The 27,688-nt window shown below is 38.9% G+C and overlaps 1 protein-coding gene across 3 annotated transcripts in view; it reads left to right on the top strand.

Moving 5' to 3' along the window:
• Window positions 1-27,688, top strand: part of PALLD (palladin, cytoskeletal associated protein) — a 356,001-nt gene that overhangs the window by 183,870 nt on the left and 144,443 nt on the right. For all 3 annotated transcript variants that reach the window (XM_090288846.1, XM_090288847.1, XM_090288848.1), the window contains exon 10: window positions 446-788. In XM_090288846.1, the coding sequence (XP_090144972.1) occupies window positions 446-788 (343 nt within the window). The remainder of the gene's footprint in view (window positions 1-445; window positions 789-27,688) is intronic.

Genomic DNA, 27,688 nt, shown 5'->3' on the forward strand with positions numbered 1-27,688 from the left:
AGATAGAATGAACATTCATTGCTTGTCCCATAAAACCTTCAAAGCTTGAGCTAACATTAGTAACGCTCAGATAGGACGGCCCGTCAGATCCACGGCTGAAATGTGGAGAACAGAGCATTATTAGTCAGCGCTGTCTGTGTTGTCATTTTTTAACTAAGTTCTGTCTTTACCTCTTGTTTGAAATTTATTAATGAATTGGTAGCTGGTTTCGCCACTGTGGGCCCATTCAGGAAATGAAACACGTAGCAGTCACCCAAAGCAGGCTTGAAAGAAGCAAGCCCTCCGGCGGGCTTGGCTCCTGCCTCAGCCTCCAGCAGCACGGCTACCTCTTTTGTAGCCGTAGGGTGTACGGGGTCCTCGGACAGTCCATAACAGGGTGAGAGTGACTGTCGAATTAGCAAGTAGTAGCATCTTATTATTTTTTCCTCCCTTTCCCCTTCCTTAGCCAACGCTGAGAACTGTAGCTATGACTCCATGGGCGAATCCAACAATGATCACTTCCAACACTTTCCACCTCCCCCTCCGATCTTGGAGACAAGTCCCTTTGAGTTGGCATCAAAGAAATCAGCTGAGATCCAGCAGATGAACAGCCCTGAGTTAGGACTGGGCATGGCAGCCCTTCAAATGCAATTCAATGCCGCTGAGAGGGAGACCAATGGAGTCCATCCCAGCCATGGAGTGAATGGAATGATTAACGGCAAAGCTAACAGTAATAAATCTCTTCCAACACCAGCTGTCCTGCTTTCACCCACGAAGGAGCCACCACCTCTGCTTGCCAAACCAAAACTGTGAGTATTTCTGCATGGTTTTATAATACTTTCCATATCCTTGCTAAATTGCCTTTCTGGTCAGTGAAAACTTTTTTACCTGGACTCAGCTATGTGGCACATTACCCTGTCTGCAGGCAAGTTGTCCCTGGCTGATGGGACCTTGCCACCAAGCGGGGTCTTTAAAAAATACCTAAAAATAAAGAAGGTAAATGAGAAGCTTGGTTGCATCTGCCCTTTGCTAAAAGCTATAACTGGTTGCAGCTGTTAAAATATCTGTGCTTGGTGTGGCCTTCCAACGTACAGCAAGGATGTAGTCACTCTCCAGAGGTGATGGGCAAAGGGACCTACTCTGAGCTCTGGATTAAAAGCATTTCCAAATGTTTTAAATTTAAGAATCAGTAATGAAATCTGGTATAGATAAGCATGGGGAGACTGAAAGCTGAGGATGGAAATTCATTGTACAGGAGCTGGGGAGGGGAATGAAACCAGAGATGGCCGGGCTGGTCAGGAAGAAGCGCGCCTTTCACAACGCGACCTCCTTGACTTCGGAATTCCATGTAACCGCATATTTCCATGAAAACCAACTTTATATTTGATTTCCACTATTTTCTTAGGATGATAAACCTTGCCTGAGCTGTTTCCATTGGCACTCTGCAGCAGATAGTTGTTATGAATGGAGCCATTACAATGTCAGAGAGAGGCAGAAATCAATTAACTCAAAAAGTTCTATCATAGCATAACAGACCTTGAATTACTGCCCTGATAGAGGTCAGTGGAAATGTCAGAGTCATATAAAATGTATACATGCTCTACAAGGTCACATTTCCTTGAGAATGAATGTACCAGGCTCTAGGAAAGCCCCTTAGATTTTCCCATGATGTCTGATGTTTTTTATTTGAGGCAGGAAAGATGCCTTTAGGATACGAGTTATTCTTTGTTTCTCTTGTACCAAACAGTCTTTTCTCTTTTTCTCTGTCATCAGCCCATGTGTTAGAAATGTTAGACTATATAAAACACAGGATTTCTACCCCTTAATTCTGAATGCCGCCAGGTTCGGTTTCAGGCCACAGAGCTACTAGGCTTGTGTACAGTAGTGTAAAAGACGGCAGGTGAGCATTTAATACCTGTGCTCCAGCTCTACTGAGACACTGGACAGGTAAAATGAGGTCACAAGTAGCCGTCTTAAAAGAGATTTACACTCTTATACCTTCAACGTGTAAAATTAATGGCCACTGCTGACCCCTTTTATCTTTGCCATTTGAATATGCATTTGCAGTGCTTTTAAATGAAGCCAGGGACCTGCTCTCCTGGGAAAGGAAGAGGGAATGTTATTTAATAATTAAGACTTGTCTGTGCTCTTGATTAAGTGACCCGTATCCACCATAATGGCTGTCATCAATTAGTTATAAATCACAGGAGAGCAACCGGGGAGCTGTGAACAGGTATTCCTGTTCACCTTTCTTATCTCAGGAGTTTCAACAGCTCTTCAGATTATAGCTGTGCTTTATGGTGATGTTAGTGGGCATGATTGGGGGGCATGTCTGCAAAACACAGACAAATGATTTTGTGGTTATTAAAAGGATGTGTAGCTTAAGCACAAGCTTGAAGAGTGACATCATTATTTGCTTATTGGTCAGATTTTCAATATAAAATAAGATACAGAAAAAACAGACCTGAGTGTTTAAGATCCTTAGAAAGGGGTCACTTACTCTTCCCTTTGCAAGGAAATTTAGGAAAAGGCAGAGCATCTAATCACAAAACCTGGTAGCTTAGAAATAACATTACTTATACCAGGTTTTCCCATTGTTAGCTTTTTCAAAATTCTCTTAAGGGTGTAAGTATATCCTTAGAGCATCACTTAGCAATTTTCATATTATATGCTCGCCATTTACTAGGTGGAAAATCATACATGATGACACTTTAAGATACATATTAATTTTTAAATTTTCTTATGAATTATACTTCATGGGTTTTTGTTTTAATTACAAAGTAATGCATCTTGATGTGACAACTTAAACAACACAGAAGTAATTAAAGAAAAAGTTAGCTCTCACTGCTCCTCTTCTTCCAAGGCACCCTCTGGAGAGAACCAACGTTATTGCTTTGGTCTGAAGTCTTCCCCTCCTTTCTCTATTATCGCAGTGTTTCCTGAAGAGGTTTGCTCATTGTTTTACAAGTTGTATCCATTGACAGAGGAATGCTGTTGAATGACATCAGCCAGTAATTTAGCATGGCATCTAAGTTATTGCTAATTAATGACTATGGGTAACTGTCAAGTAAAATTCTTTCATGAGTCTTTTTATTTCTTTTTATACATTGGGGGAAAATGAGATTTTGCCTTGTGGAGTGCCCTACCCCATGCTGTGGGACCAGAAGTATGCTTAGACACTGCACAGGAAAAAGGTCATAAATAAGAGTCACTTATGTGACTGATGCTCATAATCTCCTGTTACAATACAGAGAAAAGAAGCAACAGGTACTTAAATCAGACTTCTTATCAGAGCAAAAGAGAAAGAAACAAACATAAACCTAACTTATGAACTACTTACTATACTATCTTCCGCATAAGTCTGGTTGTCTCCCACTCTACAAATGATATGTGAAGGTTCAGGAGAAAAAAAATTTTTTTTTTTAAATTTAGGGCTGAGTGCGTGAATAGGAAACAAAATCCCTGCTTTTCTTAATTCTTATAAATTCATTCATACTAAGTTATTAGGGATTTTATGTGCCACCTCAGTCCAGTCCTAGACTGAAAAAGTCAAGCTATCTCTTCATTAAAATGAACAATAATAAGCACAATAATAATTTTCTGTGTAAAGTTAGAGAAATGTTCTTGCCCTACACATTTGTAAGGAGAGATGATGTATTTAAGAGACGGAAAAGAAGGAAATGGCAGCCTGTATCCTCTCTTTCTCGGTGACTTAGCTGGGCCAGGCTTGCTACATTTGGAAGTTCTTTATGGTTTGTCCCACACTCCTAGACACAAATTTAAGCCCAAGTTGTTCCCTTGCCTGCAATGTTCACTCCCTGGAATGTTCTGCTAATAATAGCTGCCTCACTCTTGCTTTCTACTCTCACCTCCTTTCTTGACCACACAATCTAAAGCAGCCACCCAGCTACTCCCCAAGAAATCAGCCTCTTAAATTACCACACAGCATGTTAGCTCTTCTCCCAGTGTCTTATTTACCTGCTTCTCACTTTGTGTGTTGTTTTTTTACCCACTATTATCATATAAGCTTTTTGAGAGTCAGGACCTTGACTGTTTTTTTGTTTGTTTGTTTTTTACTGCCCTTTCAAAAAAGTAGCGCTCAAAAATATTTTTGAATGAATGAAGCAAGAGCAGATGAAGAAAGGGGAAGAGAAAGCTCTCCCACGTTTAGAGCAACCCCATTTGTTCTGCTCAACTTTGAACCTTGATATATCCTAGGACTTCTATTTTCAAACCCCTCCAATCCCAGAGTTTTCCCGTTTTACAAGACTTTTAAGACTAACATCAGTTATCTTAAAAATGAAATGAATATGAAAGAATTAAGTAAAATTCCCATGGGATAGAACTACAGTAGAAAAGTTTGTCCAATCCAGTTACTTAATTTGGGAACCCTTTCAACTCATTCCTCATTTCTCCTGTGTCCCCGTCTGATTAACATTTTACTTTGACACATTATGTAGAAAATGAGACATTTGGAAGGTCTAGGAGGACATTTTCACTCTCTAGTACATACTTGCAATGTCAGTTGGCCAGAGTACAATCAAACTATTTCAAGGTGTGTGTACTTGACATGTTAACACCCCCATCACATGCCAGACTCTGGATGAAGGGCTGAAAGCTTCTGTGCTACTCCCTTCCTGTCCTGTTTATGTTGGACGCCTGCTCCAATTCTAGCGTGTGGCGTGGTCAGTGTAACTTAGAAAGTTGAACATTTTTATGTCCTTTAACCTTTACTAGTTAGGGTTCAAGAGTCCACTTGATTACATTTGACATTAGAATACAAATGGTTTCCTGGGTTCCATTCTAGTGTAAATCTTACCTGATGGATTTTAACATACATACACACAAAGGCAAACAATGATAAGCAAAACAGTTGGGGGCAAAATAGGTAACAAAGGTCAAAGAAGTATATCATCACCAAGTAATTGTGAAGAGGTCCTTAAATGTACATAAATGTATTTAAAAATCTAACACACTTTTCATTCCCTCACTATTAATTGAGCATCTGCCATGTGTTGGGTAACGCTGGATGCTGAGGGCACAAAGATGAAAAAGACAAAAGCATTATCTTTGAGTAATTTATGATCGTTCAAGATCATTTTGGCAAGAATAGACACACAAAATTCTACACATCTTTTAACATCACACAAATTTTGTAGAAGAATGACCCACTCCTAAATTAGATTCAGTGCATTCCAATTGCCTTGTCTTCCCAATTTAACGTTTGGGAGAGAAGCCATTCTACTTTTCATTCAGAAAACTTAGGCAACGTCTCCCATTTCTCCTTAAGTGATTTTTGTTATCTGCTGACTCTAGTTAAATTACAAAGCAATTTTGTAGCAGTGAAAGTGCAAACTATGGAACCAGAAAGGGCCTTCAAACTAATATTAGGGCAAAAAGTAGTATTTAAAAATTTGTTGTTATAAAATCTCACACACACATTCTCTCTCTCTCTCTCTCTCCCTCTTTCCCTCTCTCTCCCTCTCTCACCAAACACATTGTAGAATGATAAATGAGCAATGTAGGCATACTTATGCTCTTAATTCTGAAGCACCTGGCCCTGTGAGTATGGGCTCTTCATAAATATAATATGATGATGGCTTCGCATTAACAGTGTTGGTGTTGGATCACTTTGAAAACAACCCCTCCCTGAAATGGAAAGTCCAATCAAGGAACTTCCTGGAGTATGAAACTTAACTAAGAAATAACATTTTGATGTATTCTTCCTCATGACTTTTTCATGTAAATATTGGCTCTGTCACAGTGACACAGTCTTAGATATTAGGATAATACTGCTTTGCTATGCTAGTCTCTTGGTGAATATAATGTTCTAATTACATTTCCAGAAAAAAGCTGAGTCTTTATTTTTATGGTTAAAGGTCTTATTTAGTGTGTAAAATATAGGTGGAGATCCTTGCAGATACCCTGTGTACATTCAAAGTAGTATTTAACCATCCACAAGAAATACCTTAGGTACATCTCAGATATTTGGTGCTTTCTATGTAAGTGTCCATGATGATGATTCAATATTTCTTCCACATTTCTGTCTCAGTTTGCCTAACTAAATATGAGAGCTCCTTTGGTGATTATAAAGTAAGTTGAAAAAAGTAGTCTGTGCTGAGCAGGGACCTTTAATTTTAAGGGGGGGTGGGGGTTGGGGTCAGCTCAGAAATAAGAGGGAGCCACATTTGAGCAATATGCTTAGAGATGATGCTGTGAATATGGTGTCAAAATATTAACAATTTAGTGTTAAGCAAAAAACATTAGAAACAAAATAATATATGCAGCTTAATACTAATTTTATGAAAAAAATCAGTAAAGGACTTTAACCAACTGAATATTATATATTTAGAAGGAACTATGCCCAAATGTTACCTGTGGTTCTCTGAGTGGTAGAATTTAGAGCAGACTATATTTTCTTATTAACCAACTTTTCAACAATAATGTTTATCGCTTTTATAATTACAAAGTATGATATTATTTTAAAAGAAATAAATACTTTTGATCCTCTCTTCCATTCTTTCTCCTCCATACAACTTCAGCTCATTTTGCTCTTCATCATGGATGCTCCCTGCTAAAAATAATAGTAACCAAGCTCAATTTTGAGCACAGTTGGAAGCAGAATGTTCTGGCACTCAATGCTCTTAGCTTCTCTCTTAGAGTTTCTCTTATCCCAGAAGTCAATGACTTCAGGATTCCATCTGGGTTTTTAGAACCCATGCTGGAAAGCCCTCCCCAGAAAAATGCCCTGTACTCCAAAATGACTTTGCTCCTCTACAAATGCTCTCTTCTAATATCCCCAACCCCCACCAACTAAAATTCTCATTCCTTCAATTTCACATATCAGGTGTTAGGATAAAAGTGATATAATTTTTTTTTTATTTTAAAGCCAAAAAATAAATCAGATATTTATAAGACCAGTATTTGATGTATAATCCATACAAGGCCTTCCACAGAAAGAATGAAATTTTTTCCATAGAAACAGTGATGGAGGAGAAAAAAATATATATGATGAAGGGAAAATTGAAGTTCTGATTTAAATAACAATATTATCTATAAACTATGTGATGAAAACATCTACCTTAAGAGAAAGGATAGTTGTGGTAACTGTGAAATTAAGAAGAGCGAAAAAGGCTGAGAGAACTACAAGAAATTATGAGACATACAAAGAAAAGAATCATGTATTTCCCAGCAATAGTGAGAACCCATTTGGAATTAGAGAGTGAAAACTCATATTCAGTAAATGAGCATGGTTTCCTGACCTTATTTCAGCCATAATCAGCACTGTAGAGAGAAAAACAAAGGAAACATATAGTTGGTGGTACTGGCAAGATGGTGATGCTATAATATTTAATTTGTTGATCCATGAGAAGTATCACTAAAGTCAGCATCCAAGCAGTATGTAAGGTCAGAGAGGGAGACAGATTAAGCCAGATCAGGGTTCAAGGGGGAAAAAGATAGGTCTCAAGAAAATGGAAGGGGTCAGGAAAATAGAAGTTACACCAACAATGTAAATGACTCAAAGGGAGTGTCATATAGGAGAATATGAAAAGGGAACAGTAGATGATCAACATGAGGACTCTGAAAGTTCATGATCTAAAGAAAGAGCTCCTTCCAAGTAATAAAGGAATTGAAGGTTATCTGTTTAAATGGACAATTTAAGTGGAAGGTCACAGGAGTAGAGGAAGTGGTCAAGGAACCATGAAGTCAAGATGTTAAAGGGAGCATTAACATGAATGGTGGCCAAAGTTGATGGCAGGGAACAAAATGCTAGGTACTAAAGTCATTGAGAACAATGAGGAAATACCAAGGTTGATGGTGACAAGCCAGGAAGAGAGAGTAATTATAGGTGGGGCACACAGACTTCAAAAAGAAGCAGATGTTGAGTGATGATGGCGAAAGTGTTCTAAGAGTAGCATTGATAAACAAAGCACATGCAGGACCATCCCCACTCAGAAGATTAAGATGGGTTTAGTAACCTAGTCAAGGAAAATCAGATTTCAGTTAAGGACAAAAGCACTTCCAACAAAAGAGTTTAAGGAAGTGGGAATATCATTAGAAACAGTTAAGGAATCTTGTGGACAATGAAAGGGATCTAGAAAAGGGACTCTAAGGGACAACTGGTGCAGGAAGAACAGGAAGAGAGCTGCAGGTTTGCATCTAAGGAGATAAAGTGAGAGAACAAGACATTCATCCTGGGGATCACCTGCTGTCATTTCATGAAGAGCCACTGAGATTATTCATAGTCAGAAGCTGATAGAGCCATTTCCAGTATAACTCATACTTCTTTTTAGCCCCCTATTTATTTCAGTTATATTTTAGCACCATGATCCATCTTGTAGTTACTAACTTCTTCTATTGAATAGTTGGGTTTTTATTGAACAAGCCTATTTCTATATTTGTATAGTTTGAAATAATTCTTCTCAACTAATGAGTCTCTAATCCATATAAGTTGACTTCTACTTCATGGCTGCAGTTTTTACTACTAGAGAATCTGTTTCTGTCTAGTGCAACATGAAATGCATTTGGTTGTCGATTTTTTACCCTTGATTTGTTTTTTCTGTGAACATATAAGTTTTTCATTCAAACTAATACATCACCTAATGGTGAGAACATTTGTAACAGGGAGGTTTATTTTAGTTAGTTTCTATTACATGTGTAAAAGCAGACTGTTCATTTTCTCAACAAACCTAAGAATGACAGTTTCCTTACTTGACTAAAATTATCATTACAAAGCTTGTGGATAACACCGGAGTTGATGTCGTTTTTTTTTTAAATCTTTCCCATATGTGGCAAGGAAGTAGCTATTCTTTCATTTTGTTTTAAGAATAATGTGCATATTAGGCTAATTCAGTAAAATATGTAGATTTTTATAAAATTATGTAGATTTTCATTTCCATGGCTGAATAAATCACATATAAATTTGAGTACATGAATTTGCTTCATCATTCAAAAGGAAATTATAAATTCGTTGCAATCAGAACCTCAAATTTTGCTATACCAGTTTCTTCTTTTCTGACCTCTGGTTCCTGCTAGGATAATTCTGGCTCCTCTGTTTATCAAGACTTTTGTGAAAATACACATTGATTGTTGAAAATTTTTGATGATGCTCAGAGGAAATGCATTAGTAAATATGGACATTTATTTAACGTTTGTATCTCCACTCCCTGTTTGCTAGACTTCACTACTCTACCCAATCTCTACTCAGAAACCTTGAAAGTGCATTTGCTCTGTGCCCTGCTCCATTTTATGATGTTCTTTGGGTCTGTTCTTTTTTTTAAATTTAAATGTAATGACATATGTGTCCACAGTAGGTAGCATTTGAGGAACTCCAGCTGTGAGCCTCCTGAAATGATGCTGATAAAACCATTGAATCATTAAAATACTATCCAAATATTTTTACTCCACTCTCTATGTCAGAAGCCAAAAAGAGTAGGTGCCACTATCTGGTATCCTTTTCCCTCAAGAAGAGTTTATAAATAGATCAAATATAGGTAATTATATGCCTCAGCTATAATTTCAAACTTGCTGCTTTTCTAGCAATTGCCATTAAATGTGAAGGTTGTGAAAGATTTCTGGAAAGACCACAAATATTTTCTTGTCCTCATTTCTTTCTTTGGTGGAATAGTTCATACGCCATCTGGTTTCAAGGATGTATCATTATGTGCAATAATGTCTTCTGTAGAACAGAAAAAAAAAACATAAAAAATGGCCTAAGTGCCATGCAGGGCAAAGTCAAATGTCACTTGTTCTCTGTAGTTTCTAAAATAGAGTTTGCTGCTTGGACTTCCAAAGAGGTTTAGCCAGGGGGATAAATTTCTTGCTCCGGGCAATTGTTTTTTATGTCTGATGTCCTCCTTTCTTCAGAAGACACCCTCTAAATCAAATGGGATGTGTTCACATTTATTTTTATTCTCTCACACAGCAATCTTACACATACAGGAGAGGATTATTCATGATGAAACATTCTAGAATCACAGTGAATTTCACTTCATGTTGGCTCTAATTATTCTACCTTTGAAAGCAGAATTATATTTGGTTTTGTCATTATTAAAACTCTCTGACACTAAACAGCTGCCTTACTGGAAAGAACTATATAATAAAGAATTTTTTTTTTTATTTTTACCAAAAATTGGCAGAGAGGGGTTTCTGAAAGCAATAAGATGGCTCCTGAATGTCCTGTTACTTGAAAAGTTGATTTACTCAGGGGACCATTAGCCCTATTTGCATGTTGTTACTTTGCTTTCTAACAAGGGACCATAACTGCCTTTATAAAGTGAAGGTCTGTTTTATACTCTTGATGTTAGAAGTAAGCAATCTAAATAAACTGGAATTCTTACAAAACTTGGAAGTGAATGGAGTGAGTCAGATGCACATTTTAAATTTTGTCTGTGCTCTTGGTCCTTTTAGTCAGGACAGAGAAGGACAGCAGCTGAAATCAATGCTAGGGTTGCACCTGGTACTACACCACACTTTTTCTTGGCTCTAACACTTCATCTAATCAGCTGTCCTCTCCTACGGGAGTGTCTTGGAACAGATGCAATGCAGGGCAGGCCTCGGCCTGAATCCAGCTTGGACCCCATATAAATCTAGGTTTGGGTAGAATGAGGAGGATGCTAGGGGTTCCTGCCAGCCAGGAGGGATCAAAGACATCTGTCAATGCGGTGTGCTCTTGGGAGAACATCCTGCAAGGCTTAAGTCTGTGTTAAGGGACTGGGAAGGAGGTCGGCCTATTAGATTGCCATTTTCTTAAGAGCTTGTCCTCTGAAAAGTGACCAAAAGTTATACCGACTTTGTGGATGCCTGTAGATGGATAAAATAAAATTCTTCTCTTCCAGATCCTTATTAGTATTATACACACTGAGTAGTCTAGAATAAATTAATTTCAGGTGATATGAGAAAATAACTATACTTTTCCTGCTAACTGCATTCCACCTGGTTATGAGCAATCTGTCAGATATAAATCCCAGGTTAACAGGGCATTTTTTCCCTCCTTGTGTCAAATTTCCCCCATGGTCTATTTTCACATGAAATTTCTAAGTATCAACAATTCTTATTCTAGGACACAAACTTTTCATTTCTGGGTTCATGTTGAATTCAGCATGTCATTCAGTATACTGTTGAAAAGTAAAACAGGATTATCATGAAATGTACAGACATTGAAAAATCACTGTACGCAGTCATAAGCCAAGAGCTTCCACTTCGGGCCCAGCAAGGCAAGTAATCGGTTAGATGTTTATCCTAATAGAAGCAGTTGTTGTCATCCTGCATTTAGAGTAAGTAGACATGATAGATATTTTTTTCCTCCAGAAAATTTTATTTCTACTTCTTATAACCTAGACATGTTTCACATTTGTGTGGTATTTTAAAATAAGGAATTACTTAAGCCACACACAAAAATTACTTCAGAGACTTTAGACAAGTATAAGTAATCCAGTATTAATTATTGAACTATTTAGAAAGTGATGCTATCGTACATTGACTCTTATTTTTCCAGGCATGAATTGTCGTTACACTGAACTACATGTATCCCTTTGGAGTCTCATGGGGGCTGTCAGTGAAGCTAGTGGGCATCTTCATTATTTTCTTAAACCTTGTTTTTCTCATGTCATTTTCCTGCTGTGAAAGTAGTGCCCCTGAACTGCAGGAGACCTCCCTCTCAGTGTCCCCCTACACCCTGCTCCATCCTCAGCCAGCTGCTCCCTAGGCTTAATGCACAGCTGTTCCCCTGGAACTTCCCTTCTCCATCTTCCTCAAGCGCTTTTCACTTCTTTCCTCTCCTGGTTCCCCTGATTTCTAAATGCCATGTGTTTGCTTTTTTGTTTTATTTTCTTATTTGCCAGAAGCACACCCTCCAGGAGCTTTCAAAGAAAGAGTGCAGGACAGATTGTTTCTCTACCCTACTTACCTGAAAAGTGTCTTTATTTATCCTCACACTGAACTGACCATGTGGCTGCATTTGGAATTTGAGATTTGCCCTAAGAATTTTGAAGGAATTGCTTCAGATTCTTCTAGTTCCTAGTGTTATTGTAGAGGAGTCCAATGCCTATTTGGTTTCTGGTCCTTTGCACGTGACTTTTTTTTCTTTTCATCCTGAAAATATGTAGAATGTTTTCTTTATCCCCAGTGTTCTGAAATTTTATGACATGTAGTATTTTTTCAACATTGTACGGGATGGATATTTAGTAGGCTCTTCCAATCTAAAAAGTCATGGATATATATTCTGGAAAATTTCTTACATTATTTATTTCATTTTCTCTCCGTTCTCTGTTCTCTCTGAAATTTGTGTTGTTATTCTGTCGGAACTCCTACCGGATATTCTGATGTTCTTTTCTTGCCTGTTTTTGTCAGGCTTTCTGCAGACCCCTCCACCTTTGTCTGCCAAATACTCTGCTGAATTTACTTCTGCTGTCCTATATTTTTTTCAAGGCTCCTTTCTCGTTCCCTACAATTTTTATGGCATTCTATTCTGTGTCACAAATACAACAATATCCTTGATCTCTTCACAGATATTAATCACTGGAGGGTTTTCGGAGGTGTTGTTATTATTGTTTTAATTTAGCTTTTTCCCACCTTTCCCTGCATTTTCTCTATTCTTTCAAGTTCCTTTTTTTTTTATCTATTTGGGCTGAATTTTATGTTTGAAGCTTTTCTTTAAAGTCTCATGACCTCTGGCACCAACAAGTAAAAACTGTATGATTGATTAGGATTTTTCAGCTAGTAGGTATCATCCTACAATTAAACCAGAACCCCCAAGTGCTAGCATCTGCAGGTATTTTTTAAAGTTAATCAGTTTCTCCATAGGGAAAGGTATTCAGTCCCCTGTCTTGGGTGGGGGTAGGCAGGGAAGATAAATGTTTGGTAGACAGCATTTGGGAGCTGAGCAGGGGGAAAGGGCTGGCTGTCATCGTTTAGTGGATACATTCATTTAATTCCTCACCCCCATCTCAGCCTCTTCTCATGCGCCTTCATTGTGTTATACCAGACGTGTCTGGATCTGGAACTATGGTGGCTCTATGGCTCCATGATACATGCTTCCGGTCTCCTTGAGGTGGAGGAGGAATGGATGACCAAGGAGCTGGGGAGTGGAGCTGGACGGTCTCCTACAAACTTTCAACCAGTCCTCTTGTATTCAGTTTTATCCCTCTTCCCCAAGTTCAGAGGAATCTAGAGGTCAAGGTTTCACTTGCTCAAATTAGCTTCCTTATTGCTGACTTCACCTTCTGTAGACGTCTGGCTTTCTACTTTCTTCTCCTGCTCATTGACAACTCATCCATTAGCTTTTTATTCTAATGGATATATAGTTTTTCACTGCTTTACTCTTGATTTTTTTTTTAAAGATTTAAGGAAGGAGCAAAAATAAATGCATCTATTCAATCCACCATGTTTAAGTAAATGCCAATTTGTGACATTGGAGCTTGTTTTTAAAAGAAGATTCTTTTCCAGCCTAAGAGCAATATAGGACAGAGATAGAATCTCTACCACCCCCAAGCTTAGGGAATGTGGATAAGCTTCTCCGTATACCTATGTCTCAGCTTCTTCAGTAAGATGGAATTATGACAGTACCTACTTCACAGACTTGTGGTCAAACGAAATAATGTGCTAGCACAAAGCATTCCTCAGGACAAGTGCTCAACTGATATTGCCGATTATTGTTTTGTTACTATTAAGAGAATGGTAACAATGCACCCTTAGAGGCTTGACCACCCATATAGACAGGTTCAGAAATAAGCAACTTGCAAGACTTGCAAAATACTTCCTACATTATTCTCCTCTTTTATTTCTCCACCTTAAAAACGTGGAAAGGAAAAATATATATATTTACAGAAAATCACTGACCAATTAAGAGAAGCTTTTCTTTTCATTCAAATCACCCTATTGTTCCTGGAAATTACACATATGAGCTCTAGTGTGTTGAGTGTCAGAAATGGGGGTAGTGCTGATGGTAGCCTAAGATGTTAGGCTACAAAATGCTGATAGACAACTTGTTCTTTTGTGCAAGTTTCTATGTGTAGTCATGCACAAATCTGGTAACAGACCCACGGAAGGAGTATTTTGTGAGACATGGTACACACTTTGATGGCTAAAGGCTGAAAATTCATACTTGTCTCATTTTCTGCTCTGAACAAAAAACATTTTGTTTTAATAACCAACTGAGAAGTCATTCAGGAGATGTTTTTAAATTCTCCAGGGCCTATATACATCTCTTCCTGCGACAAAGAAAGGTGCAAAGTGAAACATACCTAGAACTTTCACCCAAGTTTCTGGCATTGCAGAATCCCCTGTCCTGCAATAATGTGTGTACAAAGAGTTTCCAAAGAATTTCTGACACTTTTCTGGTCAATTCTCTTGAAGCTTCCGCTTTCCCTTTTCCTGTCCTGCTATCACATAATTGATTGACTTAGAGTCAATGACAAGTGGCAAATAACTTGAAAAACAAATCTGGAGATAATCTACAGAAGGCTTAAACCATTATATGCAGCAAAAATTCACTATGTATTGTTTGGGATAAGCCTAGAGCAACCTAAACTGACAAGAAATCCAGACACCTTTTCTTGGAGAAAACCCATCACTCCTCCACTCCTGTTCGCTCACAGGTCAGTAAACATCATTGGACGCTCAGAACAATGCAGGGCCTCTTAGAAATGTTATTTAAGGCAGGAAACATTAAGGCCAGGGAAAACTCAGAAAAATGTTGTCCTTAAACAATATCTTAGACTCCTACACAATCAGCCTACCCACTGAGTTCAAAAGATGGGTCAAAACAGTTATGTACTCTTCTCATTAACAGACAAACTATCCCTTGCATGAAAGCCCAGGAAGCCTTCCTCTCCCCCCGCCCCTCACAGTCCTTGCTCTCTGCCCTCCTCCCCGGGGTCCTGGCCCTCCATCAGTTCTTTTAGTACTTCCCCCTGACAGCATTAACCCCCCCCACCACCACCCCGCCCTCAGGCTGCCAGTGAGAAGGAAGGAGGGTATTTAGAAGAGATCTTTCACTTTCCTTTGAGAACAGCTGTAAGAAAGAAGAGTCACTTTTGCTCATATTAACTACCTATTATAGTAAAATTAAAATGTATAATTAATTAACAAGATCATCTCTTTTATTCATCCAATCCTTTCATCTCTATTGTGACCAGATTCAGGGTGTCAGAAAGAGATTGGGGGTGGGGGCCGAAAACCGATCCATATTTTAAAACTCCTTTTCTCTGATTTAAAACATTTTTCTATATCTTCCTTCCTTTCATTTTAACAAGACACTGTTGTTTTGGGTTCTTCTGGTAGACTGCTTCATTGTATATACCATCAACAATCGAGTTGGCGAAAACCATGTGAAGGGTGTTTTTGTTGTTATTTTTTGTTCATTTTGTTTTGTTTTGGTTTTTGTTTTGCAGTGGGAGCAGTAGGTTTTAGCTTCGCGTCTGTGTCCCTGATGTTGCTGGAAGTGTCTCTTCTGGGAAAATGGGCATCAGGGGCCTTGTTTTTGATTCTTTCTCTTTCCCTGTTCCTCTACCTCACGCGTTCGCAAATTACTTTTATTACCATTGTGTGAAAAGTAAAGTAACTCCTGCTAATAGCTGGACATTTTACTAGCATTCCATGGGTTAACCCAAACTTTACCAAAGGGAGATAGCAGAGAAAGACCCAGAAACCCTCTAATGATATGGTGTCAGTGGAATGAGCTCCGCTATGCAATGTCTGCCTGGAATCACATTTTAATCTGACTCCATTCATTGCTTCAGTTTCTCTTTAATTTTTTCTTTCTCAAAAATGGCATCACTTTGTCACGACAAAATCTTTGTTTTCATAAGTATACCCCCAGTTTTTCTGTATATGCATATGCACAGGCAGGCAAACACAAGCACACACACAGGTGTGCACCCAGAGCGCATGCGCGCTGGCAGCCCAGGCCTGTTTCAGGAGCTCGGCAATGGCTGGGTGCTCCGGGAGTCTCCTGGGCGTCTCCTGGCCTTTCCTTCACGGTTATACGGTTACAGCCACTCACACCCCAAGTCCTCACATCCGTCTCCAGAACGGGAAGGATCAGGCAGAGGCAATGTTTTGTGAGCTTCTGTTTATTTTATTCTGAAGAAAATCCTTTCCAGCAGACTTTCCCTTAAGTGTCATTACCACAACTGTGTCTTGGGTCCATTTTTAGTTCCAAGAAAGGATGGGAAAGTGAGTCCCTGGCAAAGGGGAGTGAGATTATATGACTGGCTGAAACCAGCCATAACATTCTTAGGGTTTGCAGCGGGCTCAGTATTTAAAGGATCTCCATTCATTATCTGAAAAAAAAAAAAAAAAACAGATTCAATTTGGGCGGAACAGGCTGGCTGCTAGGAAACTCATGAACAGTGGAATATCATCTGCCACACCATGTTTAAAAACATTCACATAGGTTGGCCCTCAAGTTCATTCCTTCAATTATTAGTGACCTCAGGGTCAAAAATGTGCTGACAGTTGTGATGAAGAGACAGGAAGAGAGAAGCAGACCATTTGAAGAAATAGAAGTGGGGGGAGGTGAATGGTTACTAACATGAAGTGTGAAATGTTCAAAGATAGAAAAGAAGGAGCTTAATCTGATTGTGTATAACAGAGTGAAGAAGATTTGCCTGTGTGTATTCTTCTAAAACCTCATTTTTTCAAAAGGCAACTTGAGGTGCATTTTAGAGCATAACTAGAATACACAAAGTGAGGACCACATCTGCAACATTGGCTGTGTAAGATTTTATGCGTGAAAAATAGAAACACCAGGACTTAATCTGCCTGTAAAATGAATGGGGCTAAAACATTGGGTGAGCTTATCAGTATTCCTCAAAATAGTGGAATGGAGGTTAATTAACAGGATGCTCAAACTTTTAATATAACCCCAAAATTGTTGATGTAAACATATTTGGGGTTTTCCTCTTCTAAAATTTGTATGGAAGTAACAATACTTTTGAATGTCAGATGGAGAAGACCTCTATAGAGTGAGAAGCTAAAGAAAACACAATAACAAGACTAAGGCAAATTAAAAGAAAATTGTTGGTTGTGTGAGTAGCGAGGAGTTTGCAAAAGATACTCTCTATGTACATCACATTCACATCACTTAATGGATCATACAACTGGCAGATGCCAGTTTCTTTCCTAAGACGAATTGCTGTGTTAACAGCATGCCCTGCAGTAAAGCAAGAGCGTACTACTTTGTTCTCCCTGAACTCTTTTCTACATTTTTTTTAGTGAGATTCTAGTTATTGCCTCTAATGTGGGGCAGTTTTGTCAACCCCAGATATACCTACTTTTACAAAGAACCTATTTGGTAGAAGAACTCTCTGTTCCCTGTGTCTAAAGTGACTTCTTAGTCATGAGACAGACTGAGACCGTGTTAGAGAAAGAAGGGATAATTCAACGCATGCTCCCAAGTCTTCAAAAGAGCGTAGCTCATTGGAATTCGAGTAGTCTTGCTTCAAAGAACAAGGGCAGCATGATTTTCTGAGATGCCGGGGCAGTGGTTTCAGCTGAGCATAGCATGCATAGCACGCCAAGCAGAGGCGGCGGCAGCTGTGTGGCGCATCTGTTGCCCAATGCATTTCCTGGACTCTGAAGTCCACTTGGAGGGGTAGCGCCAGTGAATTCCAAGCATGGCAAGAATCTGACCACTCTTTTTCATTTTTAAACCGCATTACCTTTGTCCTGTTCCTCAACTTTTAAGGCCGTTTCACTTTGCATTTTTCATTGATTTGTGTCCAGAAACTGATTTGAAAAACAAGAGAACTTAAAACTTGTTATTAGTCAGGGTTTGGAATCAATTATGCTTCCAGAGTTGTTTTCTATAACTAACATCTCATTCTCAAAAGACACACCCTTAGAAAAACGACTTGACCGTGTGGTGGGGGGGTGGGGTGATACTTCAAGAATGCAAGATGACTGAGGGTGCCTCTGTGGAAGACAAGAGTACATACATGAAACTTGTATGTGGCAAGTATCATAACAGTCCACATGGATGGTAATTTTAATTCTGTTTCTGTAATATGAGTTTTCCCCACCTTTCCACGCCTATGACCCCCACTCTGGTATAGGCCCAGACACCTCACTTCCAAGTAGCCCCACAATATCTAACCTGATCTTTCTGCTTCAGTTCCTCCCCATATTAATCCTTCTTACCCCACATGTTCACACCTACTCTGATGAGCAGCAAGTCAATTCCTTTAGTTTTCATCATTTTACTTTTATATATGGATATATAATGCTTAAAATATTACAAGTTGCAAATGACAACATTAATAATTATAATAGTTATTGAGAAAATAGTTTAAATTATAAAGCTTTCTTAGAAAAAAGTACAATACTTTCCAGCACAAAGTGAAAGCAGGAAAAATTGCCCATTTGAGTGATAATTAATATAGAATCTTCAGGTCTTCCAGCCACACACATTAAAGGCATCCCCAGAAGCAAGCCATTGCCCAAGATGAGTGTCCCCACCTACTGTGTGAACTGCTGTTTCAGATCTAGTTTATTACTGCTGTAATTAGAATTCTTCTCTTGCCCCTTGACTTCAGACTTGTGGCATTTATTTATGTCATCTCTTCCCTGATTTAGCAGAGATCATTGTTTCGGTTCAAAACAACTCTTGATTTGTAGATTGCATGGGGATGCTTATATAAACAACAGACAGCATAGTGATTCATTGCTTCCTCTTAATTTCCACATCCAGAGGAACTTGAAAAAATGATGCATGACATTTCCAAAAGATGGTTGAACTTATTGTATAAAAAGTATTTGTAAATTTTATAATGCTACTGGGGACATATCTCAGTATCATCAGATGGCCTTACACCCTGGAAAACATTCTAAAAGAAGTTTTTAAATAATTACAAGAGAAGAAAAAACACTGACAAGACTATAGCATCTATTTGGTCGCTCCTACAATTCTACATTTTCCCTTTGTGAATGCACTTAAAAAAAAATCTGTTTAATTTCTTCAGTCTAATCTTATAATTTTGATTTTTGGATAGCATCTTTAAAAATACACTCAGTCTAATTGTGGATGTCTATGTTAGAGTTAATGATGACTTTTATCTCCAAAAATTTCATCATGCGATGATTCTTTTTCTGAACTAGAAATGACAGATATTACGTTTCTTAGTCAACCTAGCAGGTGCTTTTAGGATAATTGAGCCTGAGACTACCAGAAAGAACCATTAAAAGCTAGAGTCAGAGTTGGTGGTAGGGAAAGTTCTTTTGAAAGATGGAAAATGTTAATTTAATAGAGTTCAAGAGTTTAAGTCAGAAGAGTTGGTCAAGTTGTATGGGGGGGGGGGGGCTCTGTAAGACTCCCCAACTGTACTTCTCTTTGAATAGCTGTTCAACTGCCAGTTGTATGAAATTGATATAAATCCTCCCATTCCGATGACTCATGAACTTCAGTGCAGGGAATGACAGCAACTGCAAATGAGTTTAAGAAAACAGGCTGAATGTCATTAAAATCTTTTTAAAACGTCCCATGACATCTGTTTTCCATTTTGCTATTCTGTTTAATTAACATCAGTCTTGCAGAATTGCAAAAATCTTATTTGCTTAAAATAGTATCTTGAAGGAAGTGACCTTTATTTAATAGAGAAGAATGTTAAGTGTAACATGTGCTTGATTAACTTCATCCCAAGTTTAAAATTTTTCCATTGGCTTCAAGATCTCTTCCTCTGTACAGCTCATTCCTGTACAACCAGATTGAACTTGGGGTGGTGGAGACCCTGATCCAGTTGGTGCAATGTCATATTTGTAAGATAGCAAAATTGGAAGACAGTTTAAAAAGAATAATGACAGATCAGAAAGCCATTTTTATTTGTCTTCATCTCTGTTGTTTGAGGTCACTGGCTTCTGAGCTAGTGAGAAAGTCAAGTTCTGAGAAAGATTTCTTCCTTCTATTTGTGGCTATGTGTGTGTGATCTTTTGGGTAAGAGTAACTGTCTTGAGAGAGAAAGAGAGCAAAAGAGCAATATAGCCTGTAAAACCTGGAATGTGAGTGCCTCTTTTGCGGAGGTTCAGTGGTCTTGGGAAGCTTACATTGGGCAAATCTTGGAGGACAAACAGGAACATTTTGGAGGGGAGGAACAGTGGAGAAAACCAGATGTACTCAACTGCTGACTTTATTTTTCTATTTGGCAGAGCACACCAAAGCCCTGTGCCCTGAGAACAGGACACAAAGGCAAAAAACAGCTGCATTTCAACCTGCCCTGGCTTCACTAGAGAAAGCCTACTGGGGTTCTGGCTTTCCAAAGGGGACATATGCCAACAGATAGCGGCCTTTGCTCTTATTGCCCAGCAGGCTAACATGCTTGGCTGTTTTGTATGGTTTCTGAGAAAGCAATGTGGATGGTGCTAGACCTGACTTTTCCATTCAGAGGAATGAATTGGTTTTCATTTACTACTTTTTACATGAGACCATGGCTACTGCACTTCAACATGGCAACTGTTGCTGGCTCCTCCATTCTTCTTGAGCTCTCTACCCAGCTCCTCTTGAACACATCTGTCTTCTTTATCTGGCCTAGGCTGGTTTCACTCTTTCAGCTCCCGCTTTTGCTTAATCCTCAAAGGAGATGACCTTAGCTGTCTGACCTCTGGCTGAATATTGGGGCCAGAGTTGTCCTAGAGAAGGAAGTTATATTCAAAAGAAGTCACTTGGAAGACTCCCAACCTTCCCACCTGCTCCCATCTCTTTGCCCGACCAAGTCTTCCATGTGAACACCATGCTCTGCCTTCCAGGAAACACAGACTGGATTTGGTTGCCCTCTGTGTCTTCCACTGGCACCGAGGACTTCCCCTGTGATAACCCTCATGTAATTACTCTGTAAGAGCTGTCTCCCCACAAGACTACAGGTTCTCTGATGCCAGCTTTGTATCTGCCTTGGTAATCACATTGGCCCAGCCCCTACCCCCATGTCTGACACACAGTAACCAGTCAGTAAATATTTGTGGGTTTAACAGGTGGACTATGCTTATTGTCACACTGAGTGGCATTTATCCATTTGAATGCTTGATTACATCACTAGGCTATCATATTCTAGAGGAATACCATAGCTATAGAGGTATCGATTATTTTTTAATCCCTAGCAACAAGCACAATTCTAAGACAGATATTTCATTCAGTTCAAATGCACTTAAATTTCTAAAAATGGGGACACTATAGATTTTGGGTAAAGACCTCAATGATGATGTTTCTTATCCTGTCATTAGGCAGTCCTGTGAAAAGGCCCTCCTTGACTGCAAATTCCACTCAACTTGTAATGATAGATCCCCTGGTTTTATTCAGTTCCTAGCAGGTGAGTTGTACCAGGATTTTAGGACTGCAAGTAGCTTAAAGATAAACTTAGAACTTTGATTGGAGCTGATCACTCCAATCTCTGTTATAGGTCAAGTTTGAATGAGGTTGCTGACTAGACCTTTCAACTTGCTGTTCTTGTTTATTTTCTGCTTGTTTTGTTTATTCGGGTCTGGCGTGGAGCCTGAAAATAAAAGCTTGCTGGCAGTTTGACTTTTCACTGGGATTCAATTTTGCAATCTTTTCAAAACACCCTTCAGGAGACCACCATTTATCTGTGGACATCTCCTGGATCTTCCAAAATAAACACAACATAAATAGGGGGAATTTGGAAATTTCCTAATTGTAACATATGGGAATTTACTTTCTTTGTCTGAGAAATCTTTGCTCCAGAGAGAGGGGAATCCCAGAGGAAAAAAATAAATCCGAAAGCCCCATGGGGTTCTCTGCCTTTGCTCTCCTGGTGGAGAGGGATGGGGGGAGGGGAGAGGAACCAGAGGTCAGAAGCCAGGGAAGACCTCTTGCCTGTGACAGCTCTCAACTCAGAGGACTACCCTCTGAATCAGTCACCTGCGTCACAGAATGTTTCCTGGCCACCAGTGGCTCCCTTTCCAGATAACTGAGGAGGAAGACCAAGCTCATGGATGAGAGGCAACTTCCAGAATTTGCCTGTCCAGGAAGACAATGCTGCTAGGAAATGACTCCCTCTGTCCTTTCTGCTTGTTTACTGGGTCAGCTTGTTTGGGAACAGGGACCAGTGGGATGAAAGCGTCCCTGTTACAGTCAGTTCACTTTTCTCTGCACCGTAGTCCATCTATGAAATCCCTGCACAACCGCCCACCACAATCTTAAGGTTACAGACAGATTCCTCTGACTTTTCCAAGGTGTACAACAGAATGGAATAGAGCCAAGCTAAGGCCTTGGGAAAAACAGAGCTCCAAACTCATGGTCTTCCAACAGTGGACCGAAGGATTCATAAAACTCTAAAGCCAAGGGAACCTCAGAGGTCACTCATTCCAACCCCTCCATTGTTCTAGGAAACAACCGCGGAATCTAAGTGACGTGGCAGATGTGGTAAAGAGGACGGCAGAGGCTTTGGGCTCAGGCATCCTGTGAATCTTGATTCTTCCTCATTATTCTGTCAGTGACCTTGAGGAAGTCATTCGCCGTCTTTAAGCTTCAGTCTTACCACCTATAAAACATTATTGTAATAGCACTTATGGGACGATCGAGATGACTGCATTACAGAAAATTCATGGAAAGCAGTTAGCATGGTGTCTGGTGGTCAATAAGTGACTAAATATATAGCAACTATTTATCATCATCATCACCACCATCAAAGTCAGGGCTCAGGACCCAAGTTTCTCAGTTCAATATTTCTTTTGAATCATCTCCAGATATTGTTAATACTACATCTGGCACCCCATTCTATATTAGTTAAAGTACACGCAGTGGTGATATCATTAGTTTAGAGATTAGAGACACTGGGCAAATATGTTCTTTAAATAAAAACATATAACAGTTAAGAGAATCAGGATAATCTAATAACCTAAATTTTATTTTAGATTATATTTTCATATTTATATTCTAATAATGACCTTTTAGAAACACAATTTCTAATGTATGAAGAAATACATATTAAAAGAGTTATCTCCCACTTACTATTTTCATTCCTTTCTCATTCTGATACTGTCACAGTGAACTTTTATAATTGAATACATTCTACTTACAAAATTCCACGTGATTGATTTGGTAGTAAAAGCATTATCTATGTAAGAACTGTGTATGCTGTTTTGCATGGGATCTAGCCAATCCCAAGGAACTGGTTATCTTCAGGGAAATGCTAAATTCTGTGTGCAGGGGAGAAGAGGAAGGTTGAATGAAACTTTTCCAAATTCATTCTTTCGCTCCTGTGTGTGCTCAGGAGTGTTGAGTCAGATCCCTCAGATTTGGTCATTAAGTTTTGCCTGATCATAAGAACACTAAGGTTAGGAAATCATGGATGCAGAATAAAATCAAATTTGTGCCCCTACCTCACATTCTGGCCCATGAAAAGTCCATTTTTATCGTTCTCTCCTCTTTCACCAGCATGGATCAAGTCTCCTAGTCTGACACCATTTCCCTTTTTCTTTCTTCCCCTTTAAGCATAAAGTATGCATATGTGAAATCCAAAAGCCCTGCTCGGATTATCAGATTCCCCTAATCAGACTATCCCCTTCATGGAGATTGGCGGTAAAACCTGAGAAGAAAACCCCTGTTACACAAAATGTGGAGCCCCGGGGGCAAAGAGAGCATTTTATTCATTCATATTTCTCTAGCATTAGCAGAGTGCTTAGTGCATAGCACGTTTCAATAAATATCTGAATGAACAAATAACAAACCTTCTCCATTTCCAGTCAACTTATGAGTATTGTAGCAATTCTTTTCCCAAGGCAGAAAAATATTATGAACCTATGGATCTTATGAAAGTTATTATCTTTAATGGTTTAGAGATTAACTCTCAGAATTAATAAACTGTAGCACATCCAGATAATGGAATATTACTCAGTTCTAAAAAGAAATGAGCTATCAAACTATGAAATGACATGGAAAAAAACTTAAATGTACATTAGTAAGTGAAAGAAGCCAATCTGAAAAGGCTGCATACTGTATGATTCCAACTATATGCCTTTCCAGAGAAGACAAAACTATGAGGACAGTTAAAAAAAAGAAAAAGAAAAATCAGTGGTTGCCAGGGGTTATGGAGGAAGAAGAGATAGATGAACAAGTAGAGCCCAGAAGATGCTTAGGACAGGGAAGCTACTCTGCATGATACTGTATGGTGGATACATGTTCTTATACATTTAACCAAACCCATGCAATGTACTAATGTAATCTATGGACTCTGGGTGATCATAATCCATTAATATAGGCTCATCGCTTATGAAAAACGTAGCAATCTGGTGGGGGATATTGATCATGGGGAGGTTTTGCATGTGTAGAGGCCAGGGAAATCTCAGTACCTTCTCCTCAATTTTGCTGTGAACCTAAAACTGCTCTAAAAAAAATAGTCTTTTAAAAATTAAGGAAGAAATAAGATGGTATATAAAGAGGTCAAAAAATATGAAAATATTAAGGATGTTAAAGATCCTGCCTAGATGAGGGAAACAATCCCAAGAGGCTGAGACAATAGATGAATGGATGAGAAGCCATTAATGCAAATGATGTAGGAGTAACATCTAAGAAAAGGCACTTGATACTTCTCTGAGTAAAAAGTCTGCGTGATCAAATAACCTATTCTGGTTGGAGATATCTCCAGAGAAGACAATTTACACCTGGAAGCCATCCATAAAGTACCTGGGCTAAAGTAGGATTTATCTGATAAATAGAGACTTCGGAGGTAAGATCAGACGTGAAACAGATTTTAGGTCAAATTGGAGTTCATTCACTACAAATTGCCTCGGCGTATAGATAAAGGCACACAATAGGTACTTAATACCAGAGAGCAGTAATTAGTATGTATTTATCTTTTGTTTGCTGAGGTTTTTCATAATCGACTATATAGTAGTGTTGGTGTTCCACTCTAACCAGCCAGACAAATGGGCAGATAACTTGTTACCACGGAGGCATATGGGTGAGGATAGGTCAGGGCACTCCTCTGAGGTTGACTCTTCGGGTAAGGGTGTTTCTCACCTTCAGTTTGGGGGTCAGAAATTTGGACACATGTTATGACAATGAGACAGCATGTTTGAAACTATAGCTGTCCGAGGAAATTCAGGCTCTATGGTCACCACATGTAAAGGAGAAAGGGAGATTTAATTGTATTAGAAAAACAAGACAATCTTTCTATAAACTGTGGGATAAAGAGCTGCAAGACCTACAGGTCATCTTGTCTGTCCCCCTAGTTTTGGGGAGGCCAAGCAACTTTCCACAGCTAAAATTTACCTTTTTATTAGAGGCTTTTTAGAGAATGGTAGCTGCTTCTTGTGGTTGAGCTACTATAAATATCATCCAAAAAAAATCCCAATATTTTAAAAGACTGTTACTGTTAGCATGACAATAATTATTTTTGCCACTCATATTTTGCCCCTATTTTACTAGTATTCCAGTATCTTTAGTACCAAGTCACAACCCAAATGTTGGGAAGAGTCCAGTATCTTTTCTTACCAGCTCCCATTTCATATTCCCATTATGTTCCATTTTCTGAATTTATTTGTAATCATTTCTTCTGAAAAGAGACATATGGATGATGGATGAAGGGACAGGAGAAAATGTTTGCACAATGTTAATACAAAGGCTGTAGTATTTTAGATAATAATATATTTGAAAGGTACAGATTGTAACCCTTTTTTAGAGATATAAATTGACACAGAAACATTTAGAAAATAAATTAGTACAGATCAATGATTTTCCAAATGGGGTTCCCCCAAACCAGCAGCATCAGCATCAGCATCAGCCAGGACCTTGTAGGAAATGCAAATTCTCAGGCTCACCCCAAATCTACTGAATCAGAAACTGTGGGTATAGGAACCAGCAGTGTATAGTTTAGCAAACTTGCCAGGTGATACTAACCACTGATATAGATAAATTATTCAGAAAAGCACAATTGATTTAGAAGATAGTTCTGAATAATAACATGGAGTGAAGACATCAAAATTTTCACACACTCACGCACAAAAAGCTTCCTTGATTTCTTCAGTGTATTAGTTTCTATAGCTGTGTAACAAATTGCCCCAATGTTAGTGGCTTAAGGCAGCACATATGTATTATCTCACAGTTTCTTTAGGTCAGGTGTCAAGCATAAGTCAGCTGGGCTGTCTGCTTAGCGTCTCCCAGGGTGGCAGTCAAGGTGATGGACAGGCTGCATTCTCATCTGGAGGCTCAATGGGGAAGAATTTGTTTCCCAGTTTTTCCAGGTTGTTGCCAGAGTTCTTTTTTCTTTCAGCAGCAGGCCTGAGGGCCCCAGTTTCTTACTCATCTTTGGGTGCAGGCTACCTTCAGCACTTAGAAGCTGCCTAAGATTTCTGCCATGTGGCTCTCACCTAAAACAGTTCCCAGCATGGTAGTTGGCATCCTCAGAGCTCTCAAGGCCAGCAGGAGAGCCTCTCTGTAGTCTGCAGAGACAGAGTCACATATAAGGTAACACGATCATGGTAGTGACAGCCCATCGCCTTTATCATAAACTGTAACTGAATCAAGTGAGTGACTTTCTATCACTTTTTCCATATTCTGTTGCTTACGAACAAATTACAGGTTCCACCGGCACTCAAGGGTAGTGGTGATATGCAGTTCACCACAAGTAGAAATTATCTTTTCATTTTTTTTAAGAAAATTGACCACAACTTATTTAGAGTACTTTTTCATTTAAAATGAAGCACATTTGAAAAGGTATATCTGTTTTCAAGAAAAAGTAATAATCTAGTAACTCACTATAATCTTAGCAAGTTGAGGTCAAAGATTGATTGATTTTTGAGCAAGAAGAAAAATTCAGTGAGGTTAAAAAATCATCCTGCTTAGCTGCCTTTGACATAAACATTCTTTTCCCCGGCCTCCTATCCCCATCTTCAGGGTCCCACTCAAACATCTCTTCTCCACAAAGCCTTTCCTCATACTTCTAACTGGAACTCTTTTCCCCCACGGTATTACTGTACTTTACAATTCTTTGGGGCAGGTAATTTCTCTCTCTCGCATGTAGGCCTGCATCATTCTTTCCTATATCACTAAAGCCTCAGTCAGTAACTAATGGTAGGAGAAACTCAACGAATAGATGTGACAGTAATGAAATCATTTTTTATATGTTTGGAGACATTCAAGCAGCATCATATATGCTAATGTCAAGGTTTGTTGAATTATAAAAGCTATTAATTACTATTTGGTGCTTTGACTTGCTAAAATCTACTCAGTGTAAATGAGCACATTAGAGGAGTAATATCGTGTAGTAGCAGCTTTGCAATGAGATATCCCTGGACTCTGTTTCTGGCTTCTCCTGTTTGTAAACTGTGTGGCTTTGGGCACAATACTTATTATCTCTAAACCTTGCTTTTCTCAATTCAGTCATTGCTTAATAAATATCAAGCCATTATTAATGTCAAGTTGGAAGCATTAAAATTTCTTGACAATACCAGCACAGTTCACACAGGAGCAAGGACTCTAGAATTTTGCTCAACTCTGGAAGGAGAGCATTTGCTTGTATCGTGTTCACTGGAACAGATAGTAACCTGCTGTCAAACACAGACTCAGTGGACACTGTATTCACCCTACTTTTACTTATAAATATTCTCCACCTTTGGTGGTGATTTTTGTGGTTAGAACAATAGAGAAAAGGGAGGGTGGAGTGACAGAACATAGGAACACTGTTTTAATCAGTTAGCATGGAGAGGCTGGTCATGTTGACAGAAAGAACTGAGGGAGATGAATAAGCAAATTTTCCTAAAC

This window comes from Furipterus horrens, unplaced genomic scaffold (assembly GCF_987537825.1).
Source record: "Furipterus horrens unplaced genomic scaffold, mFurHor1.1.pri manual_scaffold_10, whole genome shotgun sequence".
NCBI lineage: Eukaryota > Metazoa > Chordata > Mammalia > Chiroptera > Furipteridae > Furipterus > Furipterus horrens.